General features: G+C 38.5%; 1 protein-coding gene across 6 annotated transcripts in view; it reads right to left on the bottom strand.

The window, feature by feature from the left end:
• CCDC171 (coiled-coil domain containing 171) overlaps positions 1-16,827 on the bottom strand; it is a 313,511-nt gene that overhangs the window by 163,972 nt on the left and 132,712 nt on the right. For all 6 annotated transcript variants that reach the window (XM_053656500.1, XM_053656501.1, XM_037132070.2 and 3 more), the window contains 2 exons: positions 14,327-14,831; positions 13,502-13,618 (listed from right to left, as the gene is read on the bottom strand). In XM_053656500.1, coding sequence (XP_053512475.1) covers positions 13,502-13,618; positions 14,327-14,831 — 622 coding nt within the window. The remainder of the gene's footprint in view (positions 1-13,501; positions 13,619-14,326; positions 14,832-16,827) is intronic.

Raw genomic sequence — 16,827 nt, 5'->3', positions numbered from 1 at the left:
CTTGCTGCTTCTAGGATTCTCTCCTTCATTTTAATGTTGGCTAATGTAATGATGATGTGCCTTGGTGTGTTCCTTCTTGGGTCCACCTTCTTTGGGACTCTCTGAGCTTCCTGGATTTCCTGGAAGTCTATTTCCTTTGTCAGATTGAGGAAGTTCTCCTTTATTATTTGTTCAAATAAGTTTTCCACTCGTGGCTGTTCCTCTTCCCTTTCTGGTACCCCTATAATTTGGATGTTGGAGCGTTTAAAGATGTGCTGGAGGTTCCTAAGCCTCTCCTCATTTTTTTGAATTCTTGTTTCTTCATCCTTTTCTGTTTGGTCATTCTTTTCCTCCTCTGGTCCACTCCATTGATCTGAGTCCCAGTTTCCTTTCCATCACTATTAGTTTCCTGTGTATTTCTCTTCATTTCAGTTAGTTTAGCCTTCATATGTTCCTCTAATTTGTGACTAAAATCAAACAGTTCTGTAAGCATCCTGATCACCAGTGTTTTGAACTGTGCATCTGAAAGTTTGGCTATTTCTTCATTGCTTAGATTTATCGGCTCAGGGGCTCTGAATTGTTCTTGAGCCATGTTTTGATCTGTTCATGCCTGTTACATATGAGGAGCAGAACCTTAGTTGTTCACCAGGGCGGGGCCACCCAGGTCACTGGTCTGTGATGCTGTATGTGGGGACGGGGTGAGAGAGGGACAATGGCGGTTTCCTCTGCCACTTCCTGCCACTGGGGCCTGTGCGGTCCATCTCACTGCTAGTTCCTTCACCGATTTATCAGTTTGGCTGAAGGGTTCGTTGTTGTCAAACTTCCATGTAGTTCAATTTTCTGTGGTTTGGCTATGTTTTTGCGCTAAAACTTTGTTGTTTTTAAACTTGGTTGTGCAAGAAAGTGCAGTGCTTTTACCCATGCCTCCATCTTGGTGGAAGTCCTAAAATTCAATACTTTAATGTGGCTCCTCAAATAGGCACTAGCACCTTAAGTACCAGAGTGGTATGTGGTCAGCTTGTACTGTTTCAATTTCAGTTATGAGTGAAGTTATGTCAATAAAAACACCCTCTAAGTTACTTCTTTTCAAACTTTACTGTGCACATAAATCATCTGAGGGTCTTGCTAAAATGCAGGTTCTGACTGTTTAGCTCAGGAGTGGAGTCGGAGGTTATGCGTTTCTAACCCTTTCCCCGTCGAGGCTGCTGCTGCTGTCCACAGACCACACTTGGAGCAGCAAAGCTCTTTTTCCTGTACTGTTTGTTAGGATTCAATAAAGCCTTGAAGCTTATAAATACACACCAATAACTACCTATTAACAAAAATATCTTTACTTAATGCTTGGAACTTCCTAGGAGTGAAACCTCAGTGTTCTGCTGAATACAACCTAGATTTCTGAGTTTTGCCTGAAAGGGTTGCCATGACCTCTAGAAAGTTAGCTCAAAGTACACACAATGAAAAAACTTCTGAGTAGTAATAGCAGGGGTATGTATATTTCGGTCATCTATCTTCTAGATCATTAAGATTCAATTATAATTTACATGTATAAATGTGTCACAAAATGTATTAACATTCTACTCAAATCTATATGCTTCTGTATTTGTTCAGAGATATTTTAGAGCAAATTGGAGTATTTGTTTCTATCTTGAAAAATTCAGTCTAGAACACTTATTTGGAAATATTCAGATACTTAAAGGGTTCTTTAGTCCTTTCCCCTAATGACTGATATCCCAGCCCTTCAGTGGAAGTAACATTCTCCCCTGTTTGAGGTAAATGATCTCTTGCAGGCACACCATTTGGATACCTGGAAAAGGTAATTTATCTCAAGTAGGCACACATTTTAATGAAAGCAGGAAGGTTGCCACCTGTCCAGAATTTACAGAGGCAACATGGACACTGGGGTCCTTGCCCACTGTCTATAAAGACATCGTTAAAGTTTAAGAAAGTAGCAGGGCAACCACCTTCAGCACTTTCTGAGCAGTGAACTTAAGCTAACATATTGAACTTGTAGTTTCATGAAAAGGTTTAAGGTAAAATGCCAGTACTACCCACTATTACTTTAAAGTGTGATACATCAGTACACACACACAAAAGATAAAACAACAAATATTTATTGGACAATTATATATAAATGGACTTGATTAAGCTGGTTACAATTATTCCTAATGACCCTATGAGATGAGAAGTTTTCTTAGTCAAATTTTATATTTAAGATATTGAAGCTGGAAAGGGATTAAGTAATTTTCCTAAAGATACACACAAATTAAGCAATGTAACCCATATTCAAATCTAGAGTCAAAATTCTTATTTCATACTCTATTACATATCCAACATGTCTAGTTTTCTCTAATAAATCATTTGAAAATATTTTCTCCCAGAGAGTGAATGATATGTATATATTCCATAACTCTAAAAATATAAGCACCTAATTTTTTTAAAGAGTAATTCATTTTTTTCACCTTAGAACAAAGATAATACAAGAAGCAGTACAGCTACCACTTAAAATGTTAAAAACCAACTAGTTGGTATTGGCCTACATGTACCAGTTTTCCTGGGTCTGAAAACAAAAACATTGCCAATGATTCCATTCATATGTAGTTCTGGCATGAAACACTGTTTAAATTTTTAGCAAGTTTTTTAAGAAGAAAAGGAAAGAAAAGAAAAAACAAAATTCTAAGAACTATCCTTTTTCTTTTCAGATTACTTCCTAAAAATTACTTGCCATTTCAATTCCCCACTTCACTGAAAGAATTAAGATACTGCACATAATATTAGATCATTCAAGAGACATGAATCGATCACAAATCAAAGCTGAACTGATACTCCTGATGCCTGTGGTATGATAAAACACCCTATTGTGAATTGATTAAATAAATTATGGAATGAGTAACTAATAAATATTATCCAAACACTGAAAATGATTCTCTAGAAGAATATTAATAGAAATGGAGAAAATCCTCAAAAATATGACTTCTTTTAAACTAAAGCGATGATAGTATATTGTAGGCAAAGCACAGCACCACTTCTGTGATATTCATGCCCAAAATGCATAAGCTGAATCTCATGATGAGGAAACAAATCAAAATTGAGGGTTATTCTGCAAATACATGGTGTATAATCTTCACAGAATGATGGTCATGGATAAAACAAGAGAAACTCTTCCATGCAGCTGAATACTAAAGAAACATGACTAAATGCAACACAATTCTAAACCAGGTGATTTTACCGTGAAAGACATGGTCGGGACAACCAGGGACAATAGAATGGGGTTTGAATGGTAGTGATGTATCAGTGTTGGTTTCCCGATGTTGGTCACCGCACTCTGGTTAGGTACAAGAACATATTTGAAACCCACACTAAAATATGGGGAAGTAATGGGAATCACGTCAGCAACTTGCTTTCAAATCATTCAGAAAAAAAAAAAGAGTTGTCTTTAGTGTACTTGCAGCTTTTCTATAAATTTAAGGTTATTTCAAAATAATTTGTATATAGAAATATAAAACAGTATATAGTCTATGATATTTATGACGTTTGTTAGTCTGCTAGTAGACAGATGGGTGGATGGCAGGATGGATGAGTGGGAAGTAGGCAGGGTGGGTAGACAGGGAGAGAAAGGGATAAAATAGATTGGAAGAACATACACAAAAATATGAACAGTAACTATTCCTTTATGATGGGAAACTTCCTTTTTGTTATTGTTGCTCTCTTATTTTTTTCCAAGTTTTCTTGGAATTGACCAATTTTCTTTTATAACTGAGGCAGTAGATGTGGAGGCAATTTGTGTTCTAAAATCTGAATCCTCTCACTTCCGCCAAGATGGAGGCATAGGTGGAGATGCTGTGCTGTCTCAAACAACCAAGTTTAGAGACAACAAAATATTAGCAACAGAAAACACAGCCAGAACACAGAAAATTGAAATTTTCAGAAGTCTAATAACATTGAATGCTTCAGCCTGACCGGTAAGAGGGGCGAAACCAGCAGCTGGCGGAGCGGGATTGCACAGGAAAACTCGGTCAGGCGGACTCAGGCGCATGGATCCCAGGCGTGGGGTTGCAAAGGGCCAACCCAGTGAGCGACCCAGTGAGTGACCCGTGGATCCGGCGAGGGTGCTGAGCGGCGTGTTGACTGTGGTGCCGCATTCCTGCGCAGACAGACCGGCGAGGGAGTGGGCAGTGAGATGGGACCTAGTGGGCCCCAGCGGCAGGCTACAGCAGAAAGGGCCGCCATTTCCCCGCTCTGACCCCGCCCCCACAGTGTCACAAACCAGCAACCTCACTCTGGTGACCCTGCCCTGCTCCTAAGGCTCCGCTCCTCATACTTAACGGGCTCGAACAGACCAAAAATGGCTCGAGAAGATCTCAAAGCCCCAGAGCCCATAACTCTAAGCGATGAAGAAATAGCAAAACGTTCAGATGCACAGTTCAAAACACTGGTGATCAGGATGCTCACAGAACTGGTTGATTTTAGTCACAAATTAGAGGAACATATGAAGGCTAAATACACAGGAAACTAATAGTGATGAAAAGGAAACAGGGTCTCAAATCAAGGGAGTGAGCCAGAAGGAAGGAAAAAATGACCGGACAGTAAAATATGAGGAAACAAAAATTCAAAAAACTGAGGAGAGACTTAGGAACCTCTAGGACATCATTAAATGCTCCAACATCTGAATTACAGGGCTACCAGAAGGGGGAAAGGAACAGCCACCAGTGGAAAACTTATTTGAACAAATAATAAAGCCAGACTTCTGCCAAGATGGAAGCATAGGTGGAGACACTGTGCTGTCTCACACAACCAAGTTTAGAGACAACAAAATATTAGCAACAGAAAACACAGCCAGAACACAGAAAATTGAACTTTTCGGAAGTCTGATAACATTGAATGCTTCAGCCTGACCGGTAAGAGGGACGAAACCAGCAGCTGGCGGAGCGGGATTGCACAGAAAAACTCAGTCAGACAGACTCAGGCACGTGGATCCCAGGCATGGGTTGCAAAGGGCCAACCCAGTGAGCGACCCAGACCGGGATCCGGCGAGGGGCAGGGCGGCGTGTTGACTGTGGTGCCGCATTCCTGCGCAGATAGACCGGCAAGGGAGTGGGCAGTGAGACGGGACCTAGTGGGCTCCAGCGGCAGGCGGCAGCAGAGAGGGCCACCATTTCCCGGCTCTGACCCCGCCCCCACAGCGTCACAACCCAGCGACCTGAGCGACCCTACCCTGGTGAACACCTCAGGCTTTGCTCCTCACCCAGCAGCAGGAAGCAGGAGAGGGGGACGCCATTTCCCCACTCTGACCCCGCCCCCACATACAGCATCACAACCCAGCGACCCCGCCCTGGAGGCCCCGCCCCTAAGGCTCCGCTCCTCATACTTAACGGGCTCGAACAGACCAAAAATGGCTCAAGAAGCTCTCAAAGCCCCAGAGCCCATAAATCTAAGTGACCAAGAAATAGCCAAACTTTCAGATGCACAGTTCAAAACACTGGTGATCAGGATGCTCACAGAACTGGTTGATTTTAGTCATAAATTAGAGGAACATATGAAGGCTGTGCTAAGTGAAATGAAGGGAAATACACAGGAAACCAATAGTAATGGAAAGGAAACTGGGACTCAAATCAATGGAGTGGACCAGAAGGAGGATAAAAATGACCAACCAGAAAAGAATGAAGAAACAAGAATTCAAAAAAATGAGGAGAGGCTTAGGAACCTCCAGCACATCTTTAAACATTCCAACACCTGAATTATAGGGGTACCAGAAGGGGAAAAGGAACAGCCACCAGTGGAAAACTTATTTGAACAAATAATAAAGGAGAATTTCCCCAATCTGGCAAAGGAAATAGACTTCCAGGAAATCCAGGAAGCTCAGAGAATCCCAAAGAAGTTGGACCCAAGAAGAAACACACCAAGGCACATCATCATTACATTAGCCAAGATTAAAATGAAGGAGAGAATCCTAGAAGCAGCAAGAGATAAGGGGGCAGTCACCTACAAAGGACTTCCCATCAGACTGTCAGTGGATTTCTCAAAAGACACCTTACAGACAAGAAGGGGCTGGAAAGAGGTATTCCAAGTCATGAAATCCAAAGACCTACATCCAAGATTACTCTATCCAGCAAAACTTTCATTTAGAATGGAAGAGCAGATAAAGTGCTTCTCAGATAAGATCAAATTTAAGGAGTTCATCATGACCAAGCCCTTATTATATGAAATGTTAAAGGGACTTATCTGAGAAAAAATAAAAATAAAAAAGATGAACAGTGAAAGGACAGCAAACTCACAGTTATTAACAACCACACCTAAAACAAAAGCAAACTAAAAGGACAGCTAGATCAGGAGTGGAAACATAGAAATGAAGATCTCATGGAGGGTTAGCAACAGGGGAGTGGGAGAAGGAGAAGGAGGGAGAAGGTACAGAAAATAAGTAGCATAGATGGTAGGTAGAAAATAGATAGGGGGAGGGCAAGAATGGTATGGGAAATATAGAATCTAAACAACTTGAGATACATGGACATGAACTAAATGGGGAAAATGGTGGGGTGGGGGGTGCAGGGTGGAGGGGAATGAAGGGGGGAATAGAACAACTGTAATGGCAATAATCAATAAAATAAAAATTTAAAAAATTAAAACGAAAAACAAACAATAAATAAATAAAATAAAATCTGAATCCTCTCTATTGCAGACACTGTTGATTAACACCGCCACCCCAATCACAAACTCTCCCTTCTCTTTTGCCAACTTCCAGGCAGTCAGCTAGGGATAACCATGCGATCCAGATGAGGTCACCAAAACAACAGCAGAAACCTCCCGGGGAGATTGTAGGAAAGTTTTTGCCTTGCTGATACAAAGGGATATATTCAGTAGCCATATTTTCATATTTTAACAGCTTTCTCAAAATATAATTCACACACAATACAAATCACCCATTTAAAATATACAAATCAGTGTTTTCAATATATTCACAGAATTGTATAATCATCATCACAGGTAAATGTATAACATTTTAGTCACCCCCAAAAGAAACACGATACCATTAGCAGTTATTCCTCCCCAACAGCCTCCCCAGCATTAGGCAGTCACTAATCAATTTTCTGTCTCTAGATTTGCCTAATCGGGCATCTCAAATATAAGCATACCCTGGGGGTCTTGTTGGTTAGGTCACAGACCACTGCAATAAAGACAAAAATCACAGTAAAGCGAGTCACACAAATTGTACTGTAGTGCATGTAAAAGTTATGTTTACACTGTACCGTAGTTTATCAAATGTGCAATGGAATTATGTCCAGAAAAACAATGTGGAGAGTTTAACCTTAAAATACTTTATTGCTGAAAATGTTAACCATCCTCTGAGCCTTCAGTGACTCATAATCTTTTTGCCGGGGAAGCATCTTGCCTCTGCGTTCACGGCTTCTGAATGATCAGGCTGGTGGCTGCTGAAGGTTCGGGTGGCTGTGGCAATTCTTTAAAATAAGGCAACAATGAAGTGTGCTGTATGGATTGACTCTTCCTGTCATGAACAATTTCTCTGCAGCATGTGATGGTGTTTGACAGCATTTTACCCACAGCAGCCCTTGCAAAACTGGACTCAGTCCTCTCAAACCCTGCTTCTGCTTTATCAACTAAATTTACATATTGTAAGTTCTTTGTTACTTCAACAGTCTGCACAGTATCTTCATCAGGAGTACATTCCATCTCAAGTAACCACTTTCTCTCCTCATTATAAGAAGTAACTTCTCATTGTTAACGTCTTACCGTTGTGTGGCTGCAGCAATTCAGTCACCTCTTCAGGCTCCACTTCTAATCCTACTTCTCTTGTTATTTCCACCACACCCACAGTTATTACCTCCACTGGAGTCTTGAACCCCTCAAAGTCATCCATGAGGGCTGGAATCAACTTCTGCCAAACTCCTGTTAATGCTGATATTTGACCTCTTCCCATGAATCACAAATGTTCTTAATGGCAATAGAATGTTAAATGCTTTCCAGAAGGTTTTCAATTTACTTTGCCCAGATCCATCAGAAGAATCACTATGGCATCTATAGATTACAAAATGTGTTTCTTGAATTATAAGGTTTTTAAAGTCAAAATTACTATTTGAACCAAGGGCTGCAGAATGGATGTTGCTTTAGCAGGTATGAAAACAACATTAATTTCGTTGTACATCTCCATCAGAGCTCTTGGTTGACCAGCTGCATTATCAATAAGAAGTAATATTTTGGAAAAAATCTTTTTTTCTGAGCAGTAAGTCTCAACAGGGGGTTTCAAATATTCAATAAACCATGTTGTAAACAGATGTGCTGTCATCGAAGCTTTGTAGTTCCATTTATAGAGCATGGGCAGTGCAGATTTAGCATAATTCTTGAGGGCCTTAGGATTTTCAGAATAGTAAATGAGGACTGGCTTCAACTTAAGTCACCAGCTGCATCAGCCCCTAACAGCCTGCCCTTTAAAGCCTTGAAGACCAGCACTGACCTCCCCGTTTTAGCTATGAAGTCCTGGATGGCACCTTGCAATATAAGGCTGTTCTGTCTACACTGAAAATCTGCTGTTTAGTGTAGCCATGTTCCTTTGTTATCTTAACTACATCTTCTGGATAGCTTACTGGAGCTTCTACATCAGCTCCTATTGCTTCATCTTGCATTTTTAAGTTAAGGAGACAGCTTCTTTCCTTAAACCACACGAATCAACCTCTGCTAACTTCAAACATTCCTTCTGCAGCTTCCTCACCTCACTCAGCCTTCGTGGAATTGAAGAGAGCTGGACCTTGCTCTGGATTAGGCTTTGGCTTAAGGGACTGTTGTGGCTGGTTTGATTTTTCCACCCAGACCACTAAATCTTTCCTTATCGGCAATAAGGCTGGTTTTACTTTCTTACAATTCATGTGCTCACTGAAGTAGCACTTTTAATTTTCTTCAGAAATGTTTCCTTGGCATTCACAACTTGGCTGTTCGATGCAAGCAGCCTGGCTTTCAGCCTGTCTCGGCTTTTGACATCCCTTCCTCACTAAGCTTAATCATTTCGAGCTTTTGAATTAAAGTGAGAGCTGTGCACCTCTTCCTTTCACTGGAACCCTGAGAGATGACTAACTGGTTACTAACTGGCTAAAGGTTACTAACTGGCCTCATTTCACAATATTGTTGTGTCTCAAGGAACAATATTGTTGCGTCTCAAGGAAGAGGAAGGCTCGAGGTGAGGGGAAGGGGGACTGGCTGGTCAGTGGAACAGTCAGAATGCTCACAACATTTGTTATTGATTAAGCTCACCATCTTATGTGGATGCAGTTTGTGGAGCCTCAAAGTAATTACAATGGTAACATCAAAAATCACCGATCACAAATTATCATAACAAATATAATAATAATGAAAAAGTTTGAAATACTGCAAGAGTTACCAAAATGCAGCACAGAGACCCAAAGTGAGCAAATGCTGTTATAAAATGCAGGGTTGACACAAACCTCCAATTTGTGAAAAACTTAGTAAATACAAAGCACAATAAAGTGAAGCATAATAAAGTGACCCATGCCTGTACATGGAATCATATAATATGTGATGTTTTGTGACTAGCTTCTTTCACTTAGCATAATAATTTCAAGGCTCATCCATGTTTGGTTATGGATCAGTACTTCATTATTTTTTATGGCCCAATAATACTTCATAATATGGATATTTACTCATTCCTTACTTGAGTTTATTTCCACTTCTGGCTACTATGCATAATGCTGCAATGAACATTCATACAGGTTTTGTATGGATATATGTTTTCATTTCTCTTGCATATTGTATGTCTAGGACTACAGTTGCTGGCTCATATGATAACTCTGTTTAACACTTTGAGGAACTGCCAGATTCTTCCAAAGCAGCTGTTTCGTTTTTCACTCCCAACAGCAATGTATGAATACCTTTACATTATGTCCTTCCACTTTCCTTCCTGCCAACACATAACCCTGATGCCTGAAAGTCGAGTAGCCAGCTTAAAACTAGGAGGCATGAGCCCTGGCTGGTGTAGCTCAGTGGATTGAGTGTGGGCCTGCGAACCAGACAATCACGGTTCGATTCCCAGTCAGGGCACATACCAGGGTTGCAGGCCGGTTCCCTACAGGCCAGTTCCCAGCAGGGGACGCACGAAAGGCAACCATACATTGATGTTTCTCTCCCTCTCTCCTTCCCTTCCCCTCTAAAGATAAATAAATTAAAAATCTTAAAAAAAAAAAACTAGGAGGCATGAACATGAAGATGCCAAGGATGGCAGAGCACAAAGACAGTCTGGGTTTCTGCCTTCATCTGGGCTTCTGGGCTTCCTGTCACTTGAGGGGAAAAAACTGTGTATCACTGAGATAGTTTAAGTGGGGTTTTCTATTAGTTACAAATCTTTGATGCCCCCTAACATAATAACCTCCCTATATTCAGAGGAGGAAATTTCTCCTTGATCTTCATGTGCTAATTTCTAACAAAATCGTGTTTTAAAAAGTTAGAGCTGCATGAGATATGTAAATTGTCTTGAAATTTTAAGATAAACTAAGGTATTTTCATTGGATCTACTCAAAAGTTTTATGAATGTTCTTTATTATTCAGTTAATGCAATGTCTTATTAATAATTGATTATTTTAACTAAAAAGTAAGCAAATTAATCAACAAAGACTACTTTAAGCACTTTACAAATTAAGTCATTTAATTCTCTAAATAACTCTAAGAGGGTTTAAATATCGTGCCACATCACACAGCTAGAGTCAGAACCAGTATTCAAAGCCAGCCAGGACTTCTGGTTAACCCTACACTATCTCATCTCCATTGTAAAGAACATTGGAAATTTAGGAATAGAAAATGAATAGTTAGTAGTGTAAAGATGTTTATGCATCAACGAGAGTGTGTGCCTGTCATTAAGGCTACACACTACTTTCACAGTGAGGTGGGTGCTAGGGAACAACTTTGTGTAGCACATTCTCTATGCCAGGTACTATACAAAACTTTAGAAGTATTATCTCATTAAATCCTCAAAACAACCAGGAAGATGATACTATCTCCATTCATAGGTAACGAATGTGAAGCCCAGTAAAGTTCGAGTAACTTGCCCAATTTCATACCACTACTAGCAGAGCTGAATATAAAATCAAATGTACCTCATTCAAAGCTAGTGAACAAAGCTCTTTCTACTATAAAACAATGCTTACCTATTTAGGTTATTCACACACCTAAATTATAAACTCATGATTATATAAGCTGTTACGATTTTACATTTATTACCCTCATAATCATCTGTTGATAACCTCTGATATACTTTAACTGTTGGAAGATATTTTCCCATCTTTTTTGCTAAAACACCTACAATTCCTACTACTAGAAAACACTTTAAAATAAAAAAGTGTCATCTGAAAAGGATAACATATTAATCCCTCATCCTGTTTTGAAAGAATAAGCCCAGATAGTTAAGCCATCTCTGCAGAAGGGCCACACTGATCACTTTGTACTAGTCCAGTAATGGTCAGTTACCTACCTGTCTAGTCCATGTCTCTTCCAATGTGCTTGAGGGCTCTGAGACATCAGTTGTACTCCCCCTCTAAGCAGCGGTTACCTCCTCCTCCTTAAGTAGTGTTCATTAGCCAACAAATATTTAAAGCCTTCCCTAAAACTAAGTCTCCCTGAACCTGCTATATCCTCAAACTATTAGAGGCACAACCAGGTTCCCTGTTGCTGCAGATTGGCAGGCACTTAAAGACACCACTCTTGGTCTATCTTCTACTTGATAAGTCTTACATATATTTTTATCACGATATCAATAACATTGTATCAATATTTTAACTTAAAAATGTTGCAAGGGAACATATGCTCAGGGTGGGGAATCACTGCCTACTTTTATAAAACCTCTACAATCTGACCCCATGCCAATGATCCAACTTATTCCCCCACAGTTCCCCAATATGGTTATGAGAAAATACATTTCAGCACTCACCATCGATAAGCCAGGCCTGTTAGGCATGGATTTCCCTTCTCATCTCTTTAATGTCCCTTCTTCCAATTCCATCTCATTCCCAGTTCTGCAGCTCTGCTAACACTATGCACTTCTTCTGACAGCCATCTCTCCTCTCTAACTTACGATCATTCCAGACCCAATTAAATTACTATATCCACCTAAAGCCTTCCCAATATTCATATGCCCACATTGCACTGCACTTTCTATGGATTTTTACGTACAAAGCCTGTACCGCCCTGTCTAATCCTTCAATACATTCTGCCTAACCCTGTTCATGAACTGTCATTCTTGTTCTACAACCACTGAACATATTTTCTAGAGAGCCAGATTGAATCTCATATATTTCTTTTATCTCCTAAAGTATACACAGAACAATAATAAATAACACGTTAAATAAATAATACAATTGAAAAAAATTAAAGCTTAAAAAAGCCCATCTACTTTTATGTGTCCACATAAAAGGTAGGTATGTAGGTGTCCACATACCTACAAAGAATATGACCAACACAAATCATCTGTTTATTAAAATAAATACAAAAGCTTCTATTAAGTTTTTTCAAGAATACTACAGTTTTGCTTTGAAGCAATGATACCAACCTTCTCAAAATCTATTTATTCAGACTTTTATTTGAGTCTCCTAACCCAATATGTTGAGGCTTTGCCAATATATTAAATATGCATATTGCTTACCAATATCAATTACCATAATGTAAAAATAATCTCTGAATCATAAATTTCCTTCTACAAAAACCTAGGTTTAGGTTTAGATATTTGAAATCACAATAAATGATCTGTATTTACATAACAGAGCATTTAAAAAATAAAATTACATCCTAAATTATTTCATTAATGCTTACAACATTACATTAAGTAGGCAAGTATTAACAACTTCAGTTGCACTATCAAAGTGTCTGAAATGACAATAATTAGCCCAGTGACATAGCTTAACCAACAGATGACAGTGTGTTATTCTTGTAGCATAGAAAATTAATTTTCACTGAACTTTTCACATAAACACATCATGCAATCTCAGCCATAAGAAAATAAACTTGAATTTTAGATCTTTGGAAACTACAAATCACAGGGGGTTCCACACATGGCAGAAGGGACGGACTATTCAAATTAACTCCATTTAAAATTAACTAGAAAAAATAAAAACATAACCAAGAGAGAAACAAAAATTTTCTGTTGGTTCAGTTATCACTCAAACTTCTAAAATTTATAGGCAGAAAGAGAAATGAAGAAAGACCTGTATTATTATTATTTTTTAAAGCTAATGATGAGCAGGAAAATCAGATCACAAAGGGGGAAAAGAAGGTGTCTACATTCACCTAAAAATGTCATTTAATTTTCCCATAAGGACAAAATTGCTCATCAAAATTGACACTAATTCCCTACATCATTAAATATAGATGTAACAATCTCCCTTACCTGAATAAAAGAAAGATGAGAACAAATATCTTTTCTTCCTGGATTGTTTATTAGATTTTGCACCATAAAGCATCTCTAAACATTTGCTTTTAAATGTATTTTGAGAGGACACATTTATAGGGGGAAACATACCTGTTTTACTAATGACTTCCTGTAACTCAGCCGTAGAAGCAATTATTGCAGCAAGAAGGTCAGAACTGGTGAGCCAGCTGAGCGCTTGCAGACAACGTAACTGCTCCTTTTGATGTTCTGCAAAAATAGAAAAAATCAATTATGTAATGGTACAAAAACTTATTAAAACCCATGTTAAAAACTCATAGCCATGTTTAGTTACTTAAGAAATAGATCAAAATTTACAGACAGAACTTTGCCTAGTGCAGAAAAGTCTAACAAGAAATGTTAGATTTGATTGACTTTATTTGTTTATATATGACTATTAACTGACATCAAAAGAAAGAAATTTTCTTTGGTTCTACTTATATAACTTATAGTACTTGCTTTTCAAAAGCTTAATTGAAGTCATTCTTTCCTCAGAATAGTCAGATATTCACAAAATGTTAGTCGGAAAATTTATATTTGTCTCATTTTCATTGAGTTCTTCATTAGATTCTTAACTCTGATCATTTTATACTGACTCATAGAAAGTGAAAATAAATTATACTGCTAATTAATTTTAAATAGGGCATAGTCTCTAGACCTACTTAACTGAAAAACTGCTGTATAAACTCTACTGTGAAAAAAGGCATTCAAGTCTAATAAAGCTAGAAAAAGTTGAAATTATACATATTTGCTACTTGCTTTATAATCTAATGTTTATAACAAAAAAATCAAAACTTAGTTTATACATAAATATACACAACATATTAAATGAATTTATGTTTCTGCATACTGGTGAAACATTCACATTGTATGTCACTCACATTCAACTGAGATTTTTCAAAGCACACATTATCTTACTTGGAAATTTATGCTTGTCTTTAGGCTCTCCTGTGCACACTAACATGCCTATGCCTTCTTTGAAACTTTCCATCCAGGTAAAAAGAGAGGCACAGGATTGGCCCAAAACTTTGAGTCTGTGTGCTGCCAAAATTGCAATAACACCTTTCCGGAATACACGTATCAATCCTTTGAATGGTTTTTTCTTCATCTTGGCTTCCTCTTGCTTCTTTTCCTCTACAGTTGACAAAGCCTGGGCTAGAGTTCTCACTTCCACTTTGAACAACTCGAAGGTGGTGACCTGCTCCTGGAGAAAATCTCTCTGTGTAGATAAGGCACATGATCGGCTATAGAGAGGATATAAGGCACCAGCCATCAAGGCACAGGCTGCCAGCAAGGATGTTTGCTCCTTTTGAGTCTGTGATAACACATTTTTCATGCGTGAATTTTCAAGAACCAACTGCTCATGTGACTTCTCAATATGGTTCAATTTTTCCGTATTTTTTTCAGCAATTTCTTGAAATTTCTATAAGGAGAGAAGCCAAAATATGAAATAAGTGTGTTTTATTAATTCCTTTTTATAGAAATAAAAACTTTTGCTGACAACTACTTCTTCAAAAGATCTATGTTCTAAAATATTCAACAAATACATATTATGATAGAAGAACAATGTGCCAAACAACTTAGATCTGAATGTGAACAGTATTCTTTTTTTAAGATTCTACCTATTTACTTCTAGAGAAAGGAGAAGGGAAGGAGACTGAGAGGGAAAGAAACCTCAGTGTGAGAGAGGTCAATTGGTTGCCTCTCCCACACCCCCAACCCAGGGCCTGGCCTGCAACAGAGGCGCACACCCCAATGGGGAGCTCAACTGGAGACCTACTAGTTCACAGGTCAGTGCCCAATCCACTGACCCACACCAGCCAGGGCAAATGTGCAGAGTAATTTTTAAATCATCTTACATAGTAGCTTTATATAATGTAGAACACATAAATTTAAAAGTACTTCATAAAGTACATTTACAAATACACATACTTAGACAATCTCTCCTCTTCCATTTCTCATTATTTGTATTCTTCCATTCTTTATTAACTTTTATTTCCTGCTTTTAAACAGAAATTACACCACCAATAGAGGCTTTCCTATATAACAGAAGACCTTGCTTTTGCTCAAATAAGCACAGGGTTAAAGCAATGATACAACAAATAGCACTTGACTGTCTGCCATTTACTACATGAGAAGGAACTGACTCAAAACATACTGGTATTTCAGTTTTTTCCTTACTATCCAGCTCCAGTGGGGAAAGGAAATACTCATTGTAAGCAGGGCCTTGGCAACAATCTGATTCTTTTTTCCTAATCAAGGTACTTACATTCCTAAAACCTAATTTGAAGCACGAAGAAATTTTAACTGCAGACACCATATTGTAATCACTAGAAAATAAACTAGCTCTCTATAAAATCTAATGACCAATCATTAAGGAATTGCTGATGTAGAATAAATTCTAAAACATAACAGATCCCAATTTCCTTTACAGATTCATTTATCATTCAAAAAACATTTACTGACTACTCACGAAATTCCATGTGCCAGGAAAACAGACAAGTAAATCAATTATTGTGGTATAATGTTAAAATAGAGCTCTGCCAGACTGCCAGAGGTACACAAAAGGGAGTTTACACAAAATGATGTTAACAGGCTTTTGGAGGGTTATGGTAAAGAACACATAGGAGCCATAGCTACATTATAATAATTTAACCTAATCCTTATAAATCAAAGGTGCTTTGACAGCTTCATTTGCATCTTTAATTGACCAGGTGAGCTGCCATGACTTGGCCATGGAGGCCAAGGGGGTTCACTTTGAATAAGGGAGCCAACTAAAGAGAGAATCATGCTCAGGATATGTATGACAAAGTGAAGTACTACCTTCATCATGTGTGGGCATTAGGAACATATTTCTCTTTGTATTATTGGATCAGATGCACTCTGTCTAAAATTTGATGTTGATCTTTGGGAGAGGTTTAGAATGAGTGTGTGTCTGATTCAAGTGTTACCTATGAACAACTAAAAGAATCAGATGTATTTCTAAAACTGACACGGGCATGAAGACCTGAAAGTGATAAGACTTGGATGAAATCATACAAACTCTTGACTACTCTGCAAGATTTGGTATGAAAGCCTATCATGGACAATGTTGATAGGCAGTCGTAAAAAGAATTCAAGCATGTTAAATACACTGCTGAGAAAAGTAATTCCTGAGGTAGGAGAAGAGCTTCCCAAAGGTGCCCTGTGAATACAGTACACTCTGAGGTACAGCCCTGCGTGCAAGAGTTTAGGAAGTATACAACAGGCTGCTCTCTGAAGGATTAGACTTCTAGTCTTTCTCTTGGGCAGGAAAAAAATGTATCTTAGACATTGTTTTAAATGCTTCTATACTATAATCCCCTTGATTTACTCTAACTCTTCTCAAAAGTCTGATCTGGCCATTCCTGTGAGAAATAAAGAAACTGTGGCTTCCCCTA

This window comes from Artibeus jamaicensis, unplaced genomic scaffold (assembly GCF_021234435.1).
Source record: "Artibeus jamaicensis isolate MK-2021 breed Jamaican fruit bat unplaced genomic scaffold, CSHL_Jam_final scaffold_1964, whole genome shotgun sequence".
Lineage (NCBI taxonomy): Eukaryota > Metazoa > Chordata > Mammalia > Chiroptera > Phyllostomidae > Artibeus > Artibeus jamaicensis.
The sequence above is the reverse complement of the archived record's forward strand: the minus strand, read 5'-3'. Positions and strand labels throughout refer to the sequence as shown.